Source organism: Canis lupus, chromosome 1, assembly GCF_011100685.1.
Source record: "Canis lupus familiaris isolate Mischka breed German Shepherd chromosome 1, alternate assembly UU_Cfam_GSD_1.0, whole genome shotgun sequence".
In the NCBI taxonomy this organism is placed as follows: domain Eukaryota; kingdom Metazoa; phylum Chordata; class Mammalia; order Carnivora; family Canidae; genus Canis; species Canis lupus.
In genome coordinates, this window is record NC_049222.1 from 100,362,052 (window position 1) to 100,381,618 (window position 19,567).

Below are 19,567 nucleotides of genomic sequence, written 5' to 3' on the forward strand. Positions count from 1 at the left end.
TTCATCAATCATATCCAGTTGGTTGCTGTTGTTCAGTTCTTCTGTATCCTGATTTCCTATCTACTTGTTCTGTTGATTCTAGAAAGAAGGGTGTAGAAGTCCCCAATTATAATTATGAATTTATTTATTATTTCCCTTCTGTTCTCTTTTTGCTTCATATATATTAGGACTTTGTTGTTAAGATGCATACATATTTGGAATTATGTCTTTTTTGTAGATTGACATTTATCATTATGTAATGTCTCTTTATCATTGGTAATTTTCCTTGTTCTGAAGTTTACTTGGGAGATATTAATATAGTCACTCTAACATTTCTTGATTATATCTTTCTTCATCCTTTTATTTTTCAATTTTTTTTAGTATAGCTGACATACAATATTGCATTAGTTTCAGTTGTACAACCTAGTGATATGACAACTTTATATCTTTGAAACATAATGTATATGCATTAAAATATACAGATCTCAAATATATCACTGAATGAATTTTGATACTCTCCCCTCTTTATGTTGTAGTCATATACATATCAACATACACTGAAAACTCCACTGTTATAAATTTTGTTTTCAACAGCCATGTATATCTTTTTATAAAAACACTCATGTATCTTAAAGATCAAATATTTGCAATGTATTACTCTTTCTTCATTACCAAGGTTCCAATTTTCCTTCTGTTATCAGTTTCCTTCCACCAAAACAATGCTTTTAGCCAGCTGGCAAAAGACTGTTAGTTTTACATCATTTGAAAATGTTTTAATTTTGCTCTCCTTCCTTTTTTTTTTTTTTTAAAGATGTTATTTATTTATTCATGAGAGAGAGAGAGAGAGAGAGAGAGAGAGGCAGAAACACAGGCAAAGGCAGAAGCAGGCCCCATGCAAGGAGCCTGATGTGGGACTCGATCCCAGGACTCCAGGATTATGCCCTGGGCTGACGACAGGTGGTAAACCGCGGAGCCACCCAGGAATCCTGTATTTCACTCTCCTTCCTGATGTCAATTTTGGATTGACAGGGTTTTTTTCCCCCCAGCACTTTAAACATGTTGTTTCTCTGCCTTCTGGCTTCCAATATTTCTGACAAGAAACCCATAATCTTTTGCATTGACCTTTATATGATGCTTAGTTTTTCACAGACTGTTCAAAATTTTTAAATGTTTTGTTTTCATCAGTTCGATTATGATATGTGCAGGTATAGGTTTCTTTGAGATTATGCTGTTTGGGGTTCACTGAGCTTTCTAAACCTGTAAATGGACAACTTTTGCCAAATTTGGAAAGTTTTAGTAATTATTTCTTCAAATATTCTGTTATCACAAAGAATGTGGTAGCATTTCCAACTACACATATGGTCTTATCCATTTCCATGATTTCAACACATTTCAATCCATTTCTGTCTGGTTTCAAACTATCACATCTTTTAATGAATTGTTCTTTTTATAAAAAACATAGTGATCTATGACCCTACTAATGCTTTTCTGTGTCTATATCTACTTTGTCAAAATTAATACAGCTCTGTTGTCTTTCTTCAGATTCATGTCTGCCTTGTATATCCTTTTCTATTACTTTACCCTCAACTTTTCCACTTTAGATGTGTTTATTCTAAAGAACATTATATCCGGATTTGAAATCCAATGTTAATATTTGTCTTCCTTGGTTTGTTGAATATAGTGATGCTTATTGAAATTGCTGACATATTTGGATAGGTTTTCAAATCTCAATGCTTCCAGTCTCTGGCAGTATAAACTTGGCCACTTACATTCTCCAACCCCAAGTCCCTTCCTCTAGAAAGTGGGAATGGTCATCCTGCCCTAAGTGTTGTGAGATGATGTACATAATATTTAGCAGACTGGACAATGCATGTAGATCCTTAATAAAGATTCTTTGCCCCCCTGACTTCCTCTTTAGATAAACATGGGAAGACACATCTCGTGACAAAGAGAGTGCTGGAGATGCTCAGAGTGCCAGGGGGTGGAGAGTCAGTTCTTCAGTGCCAAAGAGCAGGAAGACAGGGACAGAAAGAGGTGGAGATTGATGCTACAAGCTGGTGGCCAGGCCTTGGTTTGGCTGCTGCACAAGTCAGGTCATCTTATTCATGCTTTACAGAAGAGCAGGTCACTGAAGTTCAGGGAAGTCACTTATCCAAGTCCCAAAAGCAGCCTTGGGGAGGAGTGGGGCTCTGTAGCCTAACTTTAGGCCCACATCTTTTCCACTGCCTGCAGGTTTGTTGGAGGCCTGTGTGATCATTTCACTAGGAATGTATATCTACCATCTCTGAGCTTTTCCCTACATCTGTCAACATTCTCTGAGTCTCTCAGCCTGTCTCATTATACCTGGCAGTCTGCCTGTGTGTAGGTGTATCGGGGACTCTCTCAGATACTGGCACAAGATTTCTGTTTCCCTGGGTCTCAGCCTTCCTGTTCTGAACCTCACTCCTTGGTTGGTCTGTGTGACTGTTTACTTGTGACATGGAGGGAACAAGTCCAAGACACACGGTGAAACATAGGGAGAGATGGTGACGATGAACAGTACAAAACCATATGGCAGATCAAATGGTTAACACATGGTGGGGATCATCAGAGAAAGAGATGAAGACTAACACCCTGACAGTTAAGAACAGAGGCTGTGACATCTAGTTACAGACATGGACCCTGAAAGAGGATATAGAACTGTGAGAAAAGGCCAGAGAGAGCAGAGAGAGAGCACTAACAGCATGTTGGCAACCACTGAGTCCAGGGGGATTCTGGGGCGAGAGAAAGGGTAGACTTAAAATACCGTAACATTTTATTGAGGCCATGGTATGCCAGGCTTGTCTGGGTGCTGGGGCTCTGGGAAAATCAGATTGTTCTTGTCCTGCATGGTGCTGAGGAGACAGCAAAGACATATATTAGGTTCCAGAGTGGACCATGGTGACTGCCTCCAGGAAGGCACCAGTCCCAGTATATTCATTCAACAGACATTGGTCAGAGCCTATTGTATCCTATGCTATGGATACTGAGAGTAAGACATGGCCCCTGCTCTTGGAAGCTCACAGTGTCTTTGAGAAACACAGACTTCAAGCTCTTCAAGGAGTAAATACAACATGGTAGGCAGTTAAAGAGAAGTTAAGGAGGTGCTCTGAAAGCAGAGAAGGCAAGTTGATGTCTGCTCAAGGAGGCAGAGAAGGCTTTGTTAGAGAGAGAGATGTGAAACATCTGAGTTGTGGGGGGAGAGAGGAGGTTTCCAGGTACAGGTACAGAGGCACATGGGTAGGAAAAATATGGCTTCTTTAAGAACCACAAGTATTCCACATGGCTGGTGTGTAGAAGGTGGGGGCTACTACAGTAGATGAGGCTGATCGTGAATGGCAGGTGAAAGAGTTTGACATATATCCTAAAGGACAGTATTTTGAAACTACTTTCACATAACTGCACACACAGCAAAATGACAATATTCACATGCACCTATAGCTGGAGAGGTTGTTTGGGGCTCAGAAAGACTTATGTCTCTGCATACTTGTAATCGTTCAGGAAGCTTTGCCACCGAAGGTGATGCAATGGAGAGCTTTCCATGACGGAGTGACACAATCAGGTTTGGATTACAGAAAGAACCCCCTGGAGGCTGGTGTGGAGAATGAAACAGTGAAGGAAGTCAGGGGAGAGAATGAAGGTAGGAGACTCCAGCTGTAATCCAGACGAGAGGAGATGAGAGCTCAAAGAAGTGAAAATGGCAGAGAAAACAGATTAGAGGTGAATTTTTGATAAAACCAACAGGGCTGATGACTGGTGGGATATTGGAGAGGGCAAGGAGAAACAGATGCTGGGCAAATATCATGCTGTACCCTCGATTAACGGAGAATGGGAGAGAGACTGAGGGCCTGGAGAAGGCATCACAGAACAGGCTGCCTCACAGGTTGGCCTTGGAGTTAGACATGAATAGGTGGAGTAAAAGAGTATGTGTGAAGGCACAGAGGTGGGCATGGGCCAGCATCCCTCCTGGGTTAAACAAAAGAGGAAAAGGCAAGAAGAGCAGCTACATGGGAACATGAAGCTGGAGCTTGTCTGCTCAGAGCATCTTGGGACCACTGAGTCCCAAAAGAAACTTCATCCTAATTGCCCTGGCTCTGAAGACCAATACAAGTTCTCAGCTCAGCTGTCCCTTCTCTGATGGACCTGAATGGGGTATGAAGAGAAGCAGGATCCTTCTGGAAGCTTACTTCTTCAGCTGACCTGAATAGCTTTGTATTCATCAGGCACCTCCATCTGGGTCTCCAAAAGCAGAGTTGTTTCCAGACAGCCCCAGAGTCTGCCCTTAAGCACCTTATCATTTTAGGGTACTATCAATCACCCATCCCATTCTTTGTTCTTTGGAATTTAGGGTTTCTCTTAGATGTTGAGCCTCTGAGGGGAAGTTGTTATTCTGGGTCCCAAGGGCTTTCTTTGGTTACTGCAGCACTGTGATGTGGATCCTCAAGTGAACCATGAGGGCCGAGCTGCGGCTAAAGGCTTTCCCACAGTCGCTGCATTTGTACGGCTTCTCTCCTGTGTGGATCCTCTGGTGCTCAATGAGGGAGGAGCTCTGTGCAAAGGCCTTCGGACAAATCTTACACTGATATGGTTTCTCTCCAGAATGGATTCTCAGGTGGCGGATCAGAGCTGAGCAGTCACTGAAGGCTCTCCCACAAGCATCACACTTGTAGGGCTTCTCCCCAGTGTGGATGCGCTGATGCTGAGTCAGATGGGTGCTCTGACTGAAGGCCTTCCCACACTCATCACACTCATAGGGCCTCTCCCCTGTGTGCACTCGCTGGTGCTGAGTGAGATGAGTACTGCGGCTGAAAGTTTTGCCACATTCCTCACACTTGTAGGGTTTTTCTCCAGTGTGGATCCTCTGGTGCTGAGTTAGGTGGGTGACTCGGCTAAAGGCCTTCCCACACTCTTTACACTCATGGGGCTTTGCCCCTGTGTGGATGACTTGATGCTGGGTCAAGTGAGTGCTCCGGCTGAAGGCTTTCCCACACTCACTACAAGTATAGGGTGTCTTCCGAGAATGGCTCTTCTGGTGTGTCTCAAGGGCTGAGGAGTTCTGGAATGTTTTCCCACATTCACCACACTTGGAAGACTTCCTCCCTGAGTATATGTATGGAGGCTCTGTCCTATCGCCATCCAGTGGATCAAATTTCTCTTCTGGTGTCTTATCTTGTGAGGTGAAATTTGGCCACACATTGGGACTATTCCCCAAGGCACCAGATTCACAGCTAGGTTGGTCTGTGGGAACATCCTTGTGAGGCTCTGAAGTTTTCCTGAAATCCATCTCTTGGGGGACAGACTTTGTCCAGATTTCCCCTGAGAGTCCTGCCTGCCTCTCTGAGCTGCCCTCAGGTTCACAAGCATCACTATAGGTGAGTCCCAGGGTAACACCTCTCATGAGGGTTTCAGTGGCCCTGTTTAATGACTCTGACTCTTCCAAATCACTCTGCTTGCAGCTTGCCTCTGAGAGCTTGGCTCCCAGGTCCCATCCTGAAACAATCCAAACCACAGCATCACCACTCTTTCCACACGGGGCTTCCCCCACTCAGCCTGGGCCCTGGGGTCTCACTCTCTAAGGGGAGACATAGACACTCCTGACATTTGGCCCTGTTTCCAAAGAAGAGTTTCTCATTTGGTATCCTCAATGACAAAAGGGCATAGGGCTGCTCTCCTACACCATGGAAAATTGGATCACAAGTTCCAATCCTCCCTTCTCCCCAAATTCTCCATTCTTCAAGGCTGCTGATTTTGGCTCCAGAGTCAGAAGGAAGACCCTGAGGTTGAACTGAACTGAAAGAGTGAGAGCAAGTAAGCATGCACAGGGGCTTGTGCTTGCCCAGTGCCCGTGTACTCACTCCCTCTGGGCAGTACCTTTCTCCCGGGGTTTGGACAGCCTACTGAGGATTTTCCGCAAACGTTCATTAAATACTGGCTAAATGAGGGAATCAATTCCAGATGCTGACAACTGTGCAATTTTCTCCAGTCGACTCTACCTTGAGCCCTAAATAGACAACAACTGCTGAGGGTGAGTGGGTGAAATGCCCACTTGGCCTCTTTAAGCCCCCAGGAGGCCTGGGGCCCACTCTTTATAAATGGCTGTGAAGGCAGAGCATAGTTAAAAGGTGGCAGGAGACTGGTTGTGAATGAGGTAGTAGATGCCTGAACTGACCCTCTGAACTGAACTGACCCTTGATGGGTGCACAGGGCACCTACGGACACTTAATAGCATCATGTACTGGACAGAATTCAGGAAGAGATGGGGGCAGGCAGAACAACTGCTGCTGGAGTCCACAGTGGAGCCGCACGCAGCTCTGCCACTAGCCAGCTCTGGGGCCTTGGGCAATCTTACCTTCACTTGGACCTGCTTCCCCACCTGGAAGAGAGGGATACTATAGTGCTCACCTCCCAAGGCTGCTGGTCATTACTAGGCTCTTGTTATGTGCTAGTTTCCAAGTACAGCGGGTAATTTCCATTGCCTCATTTCAGCTTTAGTCTGCTCTCACAGGACATACTGCAACAACTAACTTCACACAAGGAAAGTAAGGCCCAGCTGAAGGAAGTTCTTGCGTAACTAACTGGTACGAGATCACACAGTTAGCTAGTGGCCAAGCTGAGATTTCAGCTGTAGATTTCAGCTTTCCTCCTCTAAGCCCACAGAGGTTCTCCTAAGTACCCAACCTCCCCAGCCACATGCTTGGTCTCACATCCCCTTTCTTCCTCTATTCCAAAAATATCGCACAACCTGCTCTTTCCAGAATGCACTGGTCCATATCATACCACCTAGGCTTTCACCCCCACCATTCCCTCTGCCTGGACTGCCAGCTCTTTCTCCTCATCTCAGTGCCATATTGCCTTTTCTCTCACAAATTTCTCGACCCTGCAGGGGAATGGGGTCATTACCTCCTCTCCCTGTCCCTGTGACCTCTGCTTATGCATAGCTGTTAGGGCCAAGGAACATGATCAACCTCTCCAGAAAGGTCTGTTTCTCAAGGAGCTTAAAAAAAAAGAAATCATCCTAATAGCTACAGTTTCCACTGTGTTTAATCTGTACCAGGCACTGTTTCATGTGCTGCACAGGTAATGCCTCATTTACGCCTCTCAATGACGCTGAATAGGTATTATGACTGCAATTCCCATTTTATTGACAGGGAAACTGAGGCACAAGAAAGTCATGCGGCCAGGAGGGAGAGGAGCAGTGGTTGGATCTACCAAACCCTGATGATATTTCTGTTCCCTCTACCCACAGCACGCCTTCTCCCTGGTCCTGGCATACACACACTATCTGCTACCATCAGGCCAGGCCAAATTGGGCCAGGTCCTTTTGGGAGGAGCCTTCACTCCCTGCTCTTAACTGTCTTATGGCTGCTTACTCTAGGACCTCCCTGGGCTGGGACATAAATGTGGGTCCCCCAGAGCAACAGTGACTACTCTAGCTGAGGGCAGGTCTGATTCACACAGATCCTAGAGACCAGCAGAGGGGACATACCTGACATTTCTGTCACCCTCACCCCCACAGGCTTCCAGTCTCCAGCAGCCTGGTATTCTTTGCTCATGCCCATCCCTGGGATCTGGTCAGCCAAAGGCAAACACAAGACCCCAACCAGTTCAGTGGGGCTCAGGCTAAGAACCTTTTACTATTCTCCCCTGGGGTTTCTACATTAATAAGAAATAAGCCTGGGTTGCTGAGCCAACTTTGTCTCCAATGAGGATAGAAGATACTTAAGAGTAAAGCTAAGGGTGCCTGGGTAGCTCAGTCGGCTAAGTGTCTGCCTTCAGCTCGGGTTATGATCTCAGGGTACTGGGACTGAGCCTGTTGGGCTCTTGGCTCAGCAGGGAGTCTGCTTCTCCTTCTCCCTCTGCCCCTCCCCCTGCTTCTGCTCTCTCTCTCTCTCTCTCTCTCTCAAACTTAAAAAAAAAAAATAAAAGAGTTTGGGTGAAGTACAAAGGTGACAAGTGTGTGCATTAGAGCCCCCAAGCCCAAACCCTGCACTCCTACATTCCAGTACAGGCTTTGCTCTAAGTGTGCTGTTGCTCTCCCTCACCTCTCTTGTCGAATGCCTGAGTCAGACCTTCCACCAGCATGGCAGCCTCCTCACCACTCTTGGGGAGCTGGGCACCCACCCAGGACTGGATCTTGGGGGGCAGTGCGCCCAGGAACTGCTCCAACACCAACAGCTCCAGCATTTGCTCCTTGGAGTGTGCTTCAGGCTGCAGCCACTGGTGGCAGAGTTCACGGAGCTGGGCCAGGGCCTCATGTGGGTTGGATGCCTCTTCATAGCAGAAGTGCCGGAAGCGAAGACGTGCAGTCTCAGGGTGGGCAGTGTGGCCAAGGCTAGATTCCTGGATCTCAGAGAGGCTGGCCTCCTCATCCTCCACCTTCACATGTAGAAAGCCATCTTGTTCCCAGAGCACTGGGCTCAGAGGGCTCTTGGGCATGGCCATGAAGCAGCAGCAAAAAAGTGAGGCACAGGTTGGTTGGAGTGTTGGAATTGGATCTGCAGGAATGCCAGAACTTTATCATCATGTGGAACTTGGAGCTCTGCTCACACCAGTAGAACACAGCAGATGCAGGCTTGGGGCCTGTGAGATGTGACTCACTCTCACAGAGATATAGATGCTCAGAATAATCAGGTGTTAGGCACCATTCTAAACATTTGCATATAGTAACTAATTTAAAACCCACAACAAACTTGGGGTAGGAACTTCCTTTCCATTATATGGATATGGAAGCAGATACACAGGAAGAAAAGATTTGCCTAAAATTTCCCAGATACTGAAGGGACTGGGAAGCTGAGCTACAAATCGAGGGAGCCTGACCCCAGGGCCAGTCTGCTTACAGCCTGCTCCTCCCACACAGAACCAGGTCTCCCTCCTATCTCACACACACTCCTCAGGGAACCAAATGGTCATTCTCTCACTTTATTTGCTAATTATTTTGTAGCTTTTGCAATGGATACTTACATAATTGACTTTCAGCCTTTCTTTCCTCTTTTCTATTACACATACTTAAGGCTATAAATTTCCTTCTAAACACAGAGAGCATTAGCTGCATACCCACAAGTTTGATGTTGCACTTTCATTATCATTTAACGAGTTCAAAATATTTTCTAATTTCTGTTGTGGGTTATTTAGAAATCTGCAATTTCATTTCCAAAAAATTGGGGTTTTCTAGTTGTCTTTTTATTACTGATCTCCAGATTAAGTCTATTGTACTCAGAAAACGTGCTTTAGTCAATTTCAATCTTTTGAAATTTGCTGAGACTTGGTTTGTGACCCTGTGTATAGTTAATTTGGCCAGTGTTCTGCATAAACTTAAAAAAATGCAAAAATTAAAAACTACTATACAATCCAGCAATTCCATTTCTGGGCATTTATCCAAAGAAAATGAAAACACTAACTTGAAAAACTATATTCACCCCTGTATACATTGCAGCATTATTTATAATAGCTAAGATATGGACATAACCTAAGTGTCCATCGATAGATGAATGGATAAAGATGATGTGGCAAATATATATAATGGAATATTACTCAGCCATTAAAAAAGAACAAAATCTTGCCGTGAATTATAACACTGATGGACCCTGAGGGTATTATGCTAAATGAAATAGTCAGAGAAAGATAAATACCATATGATTTCACTTACATGTGGAATCTAAAAAACAAAACAAATGGACATTGTTGGGCCGGCGGGATCAAGGGGGATCGAGAGGCACCAACAAAATGGGGGCGGACCCTCCACCTTGTTGCCCCCACCTCAGAACTTTCCCATCACCAGAAGACTGCCCGAAGACAGTCATCAGGGGGAGACTGGACCTATGCAGGAAACCTGAACCGTACTTTACCCAGACCCCACATAAGGGCATGAGCAGTTATCCCTCATATTGATTTCACCAGTAATATGTCCTAATACTTATCACCCCGTACACACAACCCCTTACCCCTCCCCTCTTAAAAAGCCTGCTTACACTCCCCTACGTGCAACTTCCCCACGGGAGACTCCCTGCTCTCTCGCTCTCTCTCTCCCCTGTGGGCCACAGAACCTCACCAGAGAGCGGAGAGCGAGAGCCAGTCCCAATAAAAGCCTGAGTCCCGGGATCCCTGGGTGGCGCTGCGGTTTAGCGCCTGCCTTTGGCCCAGGGCGCGATCCTGGAGACCCGGGATCGAATCCCACGTCGGGCTCCCGGTGCATGGAGCCTGCTTCTCCCTCTGCCTGTGTCTCTGCCTCTCTCTCTCTCTCTCTCTGTGTGTGACTATCATAAATAAATAAAAATTAAAAAAAAAAAAAAAAAAAAAGCCTGAGTCCCATTAAAAGCCTGTTTCGACCAACTTTTGCCAAGCCTATTTCATCTGACTACCAATCAGATTAAACCTGACAGACATACAAAACAAAACTAGCTGCATATATACAGAAAACAGACTGATGGCTGCCAGAGGAGAAGGGGGTTTGGGACTGGGTGAAAGGGATCAAGAGGTACAAACTAACAGTTATAAAATAAATAGGTCATGGGGAAGTAAGGTATAGTACATGTAATACAGATAATGATATCGTATCAACTTTGTATGGTAAGAGATGGTAACTAGACTTATTCTGGTGATCATTTTATACTGTATATAAATGTTGAATCACTATGTTGTGCAGCTGAAATTAATATAATACTGTATGTTAACTATACTTCAATTAGAAAAATGCAAAGGCTTCCTGGATAAATGATGAAAGATAAAGTAGAAAAACAACTTCATCAAAATTAAAAACTTTCCCAATTTGAAGGACACCATCAAGAAAGCGAAAAGGCAACCCACAAAATGTCAGGAAATATTTGCAAATTATATACCTGAAAAGGAACCTGTATCTAAACAACTCCATAATAAAAAGACAAATAATCCAGTTAAAGAATGGGCAAAGATTTTGACTAGACATTTCTTCAAAGAAGATATACAAATGGCCAACAGGCGACACGAAAAGTTGCTCATCACGGCTACCAGAGAAATGCGAATCAAACCCACAATGAAATACCACTTTACACTGCTAAGATAGCTAAACTTAAAGAGATAACAAATGTTGCACTTGAGCCATGGCCGTGGGCATAGGGACAAGCAAACGTTAGTAAAATAAACTCCAACCCTAAAACCTTTCAGTGATAGCTGGCAACTTCTGGCAAAACTGTGTTTTAGCCCCCAACTCCATCATGAAGCTCTTGAGCCTCTTGTCACCTTGCCATTACTCTCAATCCCCATTTTCTCAGCCTTTGTCCCTGTTACCCTCTTTTTCTAAAATCTCTCTCTGCACTTAATTCTTCCTAGTCCTCCAAATGGCACTTTACCTGCCATCTTCTCCAAGAGCTGTCCAAGCACTTGGGAGCAAGTTAAGTATCTTTCTGAGGGCTCTGGGTCTCTCTTTACCCAGCTCTGGCTATAACCACATGTTGCCCCAGAGAGACTGGGCTTGCTCTTGCTGTAGCAACAGTTTCCAGGGCACGGTCTATGTCAAGTACATCATAGATGGGTGCTAAGCAAATGGAGGAATGAGGAAAGGCTGAGCATGGTCACCCACAGATGTGGGGAATCACCATACAGGGGGAGGGGAAGCAGGAATTTTAGGGATGACAATAAATGCAGCAAGATTCCAAGCTCCTTTTTGTACCTCTGGAGCTCCTGTCCTGGAAAATCACTGATAACAGTCTCTGAGACACATGTACACCCACCTGCCTCAGCCCATTCCCAACATGGTGACCTCATATCAGGTCAAGGCCTCCAAACCTTGAGTGTTTAACCAACTGAGGAGAATGGTCCTTACATGTAGTCACCCTATTAGCTGGCACCTACCTCAGAGAGCTGCTGTGAGGTTACCCAAGGTGATCCATGACAGATGTCCAGTACAGGTCTGGCACACAGCAAACATGTGGTAAACAACCAATCTGTTGACTGCCAGACTTAAGTCCACAGGTGCTGGGGGACATATCCATAAACCCTGCTACGGGTTGTCAAATAACTCCAACTGCAGACACACAAAGCACAAAGTCCCTGTCACCTACTTGGTGAACTCTCTGCAAATCACCCAAATTTCAGTAGGCCTGACAAAATCTTAGTCAATCACACAGTCACACACACACCCTATCTCAGGCATGGTGTCAGTCATACTCCAAACTATGCCCAGACGCACAAAATGCACAGTTAGTCCCATAAACACAGGCCCTCACAGCAGCGCCGTCACAGCGGAGGATGCCGGCACAGCCACTCATAATCTCAGCCCGTCAGTCACACGGTAGATGCTCGCGGTCACACCTGAGGTCACACGGCCAGCCACACCCCCACCCTCTCACTCATAGCATCACAGGATCCCCTGGAAGCTCAGGCCACCGTCTTGGTCAGCCGCATAGGACATCCGAAGACCCCCCCCACCACCACCACTCCCAGGCTACCAGTCAGAAACGCACGCCCGCGATGTGGCCGCTGCCGGAGCCCACAGGCAGGCTGCGTCCCAGTCAGCGGCTCCCACATCCGACAGGGAGTTCCACACTCGGTCCGTGCGTCAGTCAGTCGGTCCTCCAGCCGCGCCGCTGGTGGTTAGCGCTTCAAGCCCCCGTCGGCGAGTAGGGCCCGCCCGTCTGGCTCAGGCCGCCGCGGGCTTCGGGGCCTGGCGCTTTCCTCTCCCGCCGCGACTCCAGCGGACCGCACCCCGAGCAACCCCCTCACCCGCGCAGCTGCGGCCACTTCCGGGAGTGCTCTTGGAGGCGCCTCCTAGGCTAGGCCGCCTGCGCGCCCGCTCGCCGGGACCATGACTCCCAGAATGCGCTGCGCTGTCCAGCAGACGCGCCTGCTAGCCAGGATTACAGTTTTCATCAGGTCTCGCGTCTCGAGCTCCGCGGCCCCCAAAGCCCCGACGCCGCCGTCTCGTCCTTCTGGACCACAATCCCCAGAAGGCCTCGCGTCCTCCCTGCGCGTCCCGGGGCACGCCTGGAGTTGTAGTCTGAACGGGACAGCTGGCTGAAGGGTGGGCCTTTATTGGGTTGTGGTGGCGGTGAGCGGAGAGTTGGGCCGGGGTCTGTGCGGGAGGCAGCACCGTGCATGGTGCGTGAAGGTAAGGGGTGCGGGTGTTGGTGTGAAGAGTGTGCATCCTATATAGTGTGTGTTGCTTTCTGTGACCGTATACAGGTGATTCCATGTGTTTGTCCTGTGCGACTATAAGTGTCCTAGAGGTAGATTGCGTGTGTCATTCCCTATGACCACGTGTGTGGGTAGTTCTGTGTGTATGTGAGAGAGACCTCCGTGTTAGTCACCATATGTGATAATCCTGCAGCATTCTGTGTAATGCTGTCACATTGTGTAATGGTGTCTGTGAGACAGAGATGTGGTGCCCAGGAGGGCCTGATAGAGCATGAAGGTCCCAGACTGTGTATGACAGTCACATTCTGGGATATACTGGGGGTTAGGTTAGGATGTTAACATGTGAACTTGGCGGGGCACAGTTCAGCCCATAATGGGGTGAAAGGGCATTGGTATGAGTGTGAGGAGGCTTCTGAGGAGAGGTATCCATGCTGTCTTTAGTGAGAGGAACTGCAAATATGGCCAAGGGTACGGAAGGAGTGAAGAATTGAGCCAGTAATTTCATCCACTTCATCAAGCCTTTTGATTTCTTTTCAGTTTAGAAAGTCAACAAAGTGAAAAAACAAAACAAAACAAAAACAAGTCAACAAAGTTAACAACCTGGTTTCTTGCAGATAAGAAAGGTAACCACAGAGCATATTCAAAGACCTGCTGCGGTTCATCATCGTAGTAATAATGGAGGTCATCAGAAAAGAGATCTCATGGGGTTCTGCCTTCGAAGACATTGACACTCCTTTTTTTTTTTTTTTTTTTGGTAAAGATTTTGTTTATTTATTCATGAGAGGTAGAGAGAGAGGCAGAGACACAGACAGAGGTAGAAGCAGGCTCCATGCAGGGAGCCCGATGTGGGACTCAATCCTGGGGCTCCAGGATCACACCTTGGGCCGAAGGCAGGCTCTAAACCACTAAGCCACCCAGGGATCTCCAACATTGACACTCCTGAGGCCCACTCAGGGAACCAGAACAGAGGTCCTACTGAGGATCCTTTTCTGACAAGATTTTTTTTTTCTGACAAGAAGATTTAAACAAAGGTCAGTCCCCAACATGGAAACTCCTAGTGTGAGGAGAAGTTATAGGCAGTGAAGTTGTGAGGAGTGTTAGGATACCTTCCAGCCCTATCAAACGAGACAGCATTGCTGTGGAAAAGAAACCACACATGTTAGTTGCATATGGAAGCAGCTTTGAGTGGGTTCCAGAGCCAGCCATATTGTAGGTAGCCTGTGTGGACAGGAAACCCTGCAGGTGTGGCTTGTGCGGGAAAAGTTTCAAGCAGCACTTGGCCCTCTCTGTGCATGAGAGGACACATCCTAGGGAAAAGCCTATCAGACCTGTGGAAACACAGGATTCACACAAAGGAAGAGCCCTACCAGTGTCAGGATTATGGAAAAGCCTTCAAGTGGAGCTCATCCTGATCCACCATCAGTGACACACAGTGGTGAGAAGCTATTTGAATGCATTGAGTGTGGCAAGTCCTTTAGGCAGAGTTCCACACTCATTGAGCAGCACAAGTTCCACACAGGTGAGAAGCCCTGCAAGTACTTGGACTGTGTGGCAAAGCCTTCAAGGGCACTGCAGACCTCAGCCAGCACCAGCGAGTCCATACAGGTAAGAGGCCCTATGTGTGTGAAGAGTGTTGGCACACCTTCATGTGCAGTCAGGCCTTCATCCAGGGTTCATGGCTCAGCCAGCCCCGACAGAGTCACACAGGTGAGAAGCTCTATGAGTGCCCAGCATGTGGCAAGTCCTGCAGCTTACCTTGTTGAGCACCAGCAGGCCCATGCAGGTGAGAGGCCCTATGCCTACCTGGAGTGTGGCAAGGCCATGAGGCCTTCATCCAGCAGTCGTAGCCAGCACCAGTGCATCCACATGGGTAAGAAGCACTCCATGTGCAATGAGAGTGACAAGGCCTTCTGCTACAGTTCATACCTACCCATCACCAGAAGCTCCACACCAGGGAGTGGCACTGGTGGCCATGTTCTCTCCATGCCCCACATCAACTACCATTGTCTTGAAGGCCTGAGGCATCTCATCTCCCTCATCCTACACCTCATAGATTCTCATTGCTTCCCTTCCCTTTGCCAAGGTTTGTTCCTTCACCTGGTCCTCTTTCCATATTCTTTCCCTTTTAAAATTTAACTCTTCTTTCTTAGGTATAATTCACATACCTTAAGTTCACCCTTCTAAAATGTATAGTTTCACTTTCTAGTATATTCACAAGGTTGTGCAATGATCACCACTATTCCAGAAGGCTTTCATAACTCCACATACAAACCCCATACCCATTAGCAGTCACTCTCTATTCCCCCTGCCCTCAGTCTCTGAGGGCCATTAATCTACTTTCTGCCTCCATGGATTTACCTGCTCTGATATTTTGTATAAATGGCCCCTTTGTGTTTTCTGACCACTGTAGACCACAGCGGTTCTACTCCAAGGAATCCTTTGCTTTCCCCAACCAAGACCCATCTCCTGTCAAGCTCTGTACTGGGCTTTGGCCTGTAGATGGTACTGGCTGCCATCATCTCCTTGGGTCTTCTTGGCCTTCCTTGTGGTTTTATGCCTTCTGTTGTCAAAGGAACAACCCGAAGATGCTGACTCCCAATAATCATAACAATAAACCACACCTTCATTGGGCCCCTTTTGTGCACTAGGCACTCTCTGGGTACTGTCAGTTAACCCAGTTTCCCAACTCTGCTGTGATCATCTCTGCACCACTGAAGGCTTTATTTCTGGCAGCTCCTGCTTGCCAGCTCTCAGCCCTGCCTTTTCTGCACAGCCCCGCTTCACATCATTGATGCCTCCCTACCTCTAAGCAGAACTTGCCTTTCCACCTACCAGTGAAAAGAGCCCCACATTTTTCCTGGTTTTTACTTTATCACTTCCGTGAACCACCTTTCCTATTTTTCACCTGAGTATAATTGGCTGTGCTCAATTGGTCTGGTTGGTGTCTAGAGAGGCTCTATTGGTTTCCTATTGCTCTAACAAATGACCACATAGTGGTTTCTAACAACGAAAATCTATTATCTTACTTTTCTGGAAGTCAGACGTCCAAAATGGGTCTCACAGGGCTAAAATTGCCAGGGTGGCCCAGGTCCAGTTCCTTCTAGAGGCTCCAGGTGAAGACCTATTTCCTTGCCTCTCCTGGATTCCTTGTTTCTTTTTTCTTTTTCTTTTTTTTTTCTTTAAGATTTATTTATTCATTCAGAATAAGAGAGAGAGAGAGAGAGGCAGAGACACAGGCAGAGGGAGAAGCAGGCCCCATGCAGGAAGCCTGACATGGGACTCCATCCCAGGTCTCCAGGACCATACCCCAGGCCACCGGCGGTGCTAAACCGCTGCGCCACCGGAGCTGCCCCACATTCCTTGTTTCATCTCTGCTTCACCATTGTCTCATTTCCATCTCTCTGATCCTCTTTGCCTCTCTCTTTCACTCATAAGGACCCTTGTGATAACATTGGATATACTTGGTGACCCAGGATACTCTTTCCCATTTGCAAATTCTCTTTTGTTATATAAGGTAACATATTGATGGGTTCTGGGGATTAGAGTGTGCTCCGGGAGAGGAGGCATTATTCTGCCTATCACAGATCCAAATTTCATTGGTTTGGGGGTTGGCCTGGGCATCCAGATTTTTATCTGGGCAATTCTCATGTGTGGACAAGGCTGAGAACCACTGGCTAAGGAACAGCAGGGTGATGCACTAGGAAGCATGGGCTACAGAGGGGGATCCGGCTGATCTCGATTCCCAGTAAGATTCCCAGTAAGAAGTAAGTACTTCTTACTCTATCCTGTTCAAGCAGATGATTTGACTTCTCTGGTTCTCTACTTCTTTCTCCATAACATGGGGGATAATAAACCTGACTTTGTAACATGGAGAACTGAGATAAGAAACTCCCACCTCTTTCCAGCTGATTATGACACCCTCTACTTACCTCTGCCCATAGTGAGAGACAAAGTTGTGCCTGCTCAGATATAGCCACACACTGAGTCACACAGATGCACAGACATAGAGATCCCCGTAAAGACACACAGACACACAGGTAATACAACTTGTATCCAGAAAATATCAAGAGCTCTTATAACTCAACAAAGAACCAATTTAAGAATGGCCAAAGATGGGCAGCCCAGGTGGCTCAGCGGTTTAGCGTTGCCTTCGGCCCAGGGCCTGATCCTGGAGACCCTGGATTGAGTCCCATGTTGGGCTCCCTGCATGGAGCCTGCTTCTCCCTTGCCTGTGTCTGCCTCTCTCTCTCTCTCTGTCTCTCATGAATAAATAAAAATAAAAATAAATAATGGGCAAAGATGGGGCACCTGGGTGGCTCAATTGGTTGAGCATCTGCCTTCAGCTCAGGTCATGATCCTGGCATCCTGTGATCAAGGCCCGCATTGGGCTCCCTGCTCCTTGCGGAGCCTACCTCTCCCTTTCCCTCTCCCTGCAGCTTCCCCACCCTCTGTCAACTAAATAAAAAAGAATGGTAGAAAGAAAAGAAAAGAAAAGAAAAGAAGAAAAGAAAAAAAGAAAAGAAAAGAAAAGGAAAAGAAAAGAAAAGAAAAGAAAAAAGAAAAAAAAGAAAAGGTCAAAGACTGGACAAACCATAAGAGGTGGGAGCAGGGGGTAACTGTGTGATAGACATTAGGAGTGCACATGATATAATGATCACTGGGTATTATATAAGACTGATGAATCACTGACCTCTACCTCTAAAACCAATAATACATTATATGTTAATTGAATTGAATTTAAATCAAATTAAAAAGTTAAAAGAAAAGATTCTACCTCTCCCTGTGCCCTCAGTATAGAACTGGGCTCAACTCTGATTCCAACTCTGAGATTTATAGTCAGGGAGCAGCATGGGGGTCAGTGGAAAAACAGTTACTAAGAGGAAATGTCAGGGGAAAGGGGGTGTCAAACAGGATTCTTGCTGAAGGCAGGCCAGGGTGTGCAGACATCACTGGGGAGAGGGGGAGGAGGAGGAACCAGAGTAAACACATATGGAAGGTGGGAGATTCTTGCTAAAGTGACTTAGCTAGACTCTATAATGGACACAGAAGCTCCAGGTTTGAGGCCTCATCAAAAACTGCTCAGAACAACCTGACTGAAACTTGGTCATGGAGAGAATCTTTTGTCAGTGTGCAATGTGTGAGGGTGTGTTCAAGTGCAGATGCACACCCTACCAGGGGCCACCCAAGTAGAGAAGTGAGAACCTTGAGGCCCCATGGACTTCCCCTTCGCAGGACTGTCTGGCTGGGCCTGGATGCCCAGCCTCTGCCTCCTGCAGTCAGTGCCCATGGCTCCCCTGCCCTTGGCATGGTGTCTGGACAGCTCTTTGCAGACAGATGTTTGATATGAGAGAGAGGTGAGCTATCAATGGTAATGGGCAAAGAACTTGAAGACCATCTGCCTTATGGGAAGGAATGGCCCCAGGGACATTCTGTGGCTAGGACCCTGCTTCTGTGTGGTGCTGTGCCAGCCTCTGCCCTGACCATCAGATGCCAGAAAAGCTCAGGTCTTCCCAATCCGAAAGCCCATGCCTTTACAACTGCTATCCTCTCCACATGGCCAGCCAAGTTCCCATAGGGCCATTCACAATACCTTTGGCTGCACATCTTTCTCATTGCCCAACCGTAGCCAATCTATGACCATCACTGACCTGCCTCAACTGGAGACTGTTTCCTGGTGGAACAGCACTCATACTGGACATACTCTTTCTCTACAAGTTAACATGTTAAATCCTTGTAGGGAAGGGATCACTATCCCATTTTACAGATAAGGAATATGAGGCAGAGGGTAGAGACCCAGAGCTTATTTGGGTTGTGGTGGACTTAAACTCATGGAGCTGGATTTAGCTGGTTCTGAGGCCCAACCACCCTACAGAAAGGCCCATGGCAAGCCTGCCCCATCCATGCCATGTGATGCCCCAGAGGCTTACCAGCTGCCCAGTTTCTCCTACTTCTCAGCCTGGTCCCTGGGGCTCACACAGGATGCTTTCCTGAAGATGTAGCTCCTGAGGTGGTCTTGCCCTCTTGTGGGGGAATCTGGAGCATCCCAAACAACACTGCCTCCAGTTGGCTGAAGCCTCTTCTCTCTTGTGTGCTGTAGTAGTAGCTGTGGCACTTGGCTAGGTAAGGAGGCATCACTGGTCACCAGCTGCGCTGGGCCATTGTGCAGCAAAGAGTAGAACTCAGTAGACCTGGGATGTCCAAACTGCACATTACAAAGAATTGACAGGCCCTAGGGATTGGCTCCTGAGAGAACCTCCAAGCCCTTGGAATATCCTGCCTGATAAGTGTCTTTCCTCACCAGGAGCCTTAGGCTACACCAGGTGTGATTTATGATGGGACCTTGAGTCACACCGGATCAGGCTAATCTCTGAGACAACTGGAGGCTCAGGAACTAAGGCCAGTCATGCACATCTATGTGGCCAACCCCCAGTAAATGCCTCCAGGCTTGGGTAACCTTCCCTGG

At 47.0% G+C, this 19,567-nt stretch overlaps 1 protein-coding gene across 3 annotated transcripts; it reads right to left on the reverse strand.

The window, feature by feature from the left end:
* Positions 1-311: 311 nt before the first annotated feature.
* On the reverse strand, positions 312-12,899 carry ZSCAN22 (zinc finger and SCAN domain containing 22). 3 transcript variants are annotated; one of them, XM_038527526.1, is made up of 4 exons: positions 12,694-12,899; positions 11,824-11,995; positions 8,040-8,492; positions 312-5,487 (listed from the first exon to the last, which is right to left on the reverse strand). In XM_038527526.1, the coding sequence occupies exons 3-4, from the start codon at positions 8,437-8,439 to the stop codon at positions 4,412-4,414; spliced, it is 1,476 nt and encodes a 491-aa protein (XP_038383454.1). In that variant the 5' UTR covers positions 8,440-8,492; positions 11,824-11,995; positions 12,694-12,899; the 3' UTR covers positions 312-4,411. The 3 variants fall into 3 exon arrangements, with proteins under 3 accessions (XP_038383454.1, XP_038383452.1, XP_038383453.1); XM_038527524.1 differs by having other exon boundaries at positions 12,435-12,899; XM_038527525.1 differs by having other exon boundaries at positions 12,420-12,899.
* Positions 12,900-19,567: the final 6,668 nt, after the last annotated feature.

Bases quoted from the DNA above. Each gene is read 5' to 3' on its own strand.
- ZSCAN22 (XM_038527526.1), bottom strand. From the start codon at position 8,439: ATGGCCATGCCCAAGAGCCCTCTGAGCCCAGTGCTCTGGGAACAAGAT. The intron at 5,488-8,039 runs GTGAGGGAGAGC...GGATTGTTTCAG, and splicing joins TCAGGCATTCGACAAGAGAG to GATGGGACCTGGGAGCCAAG.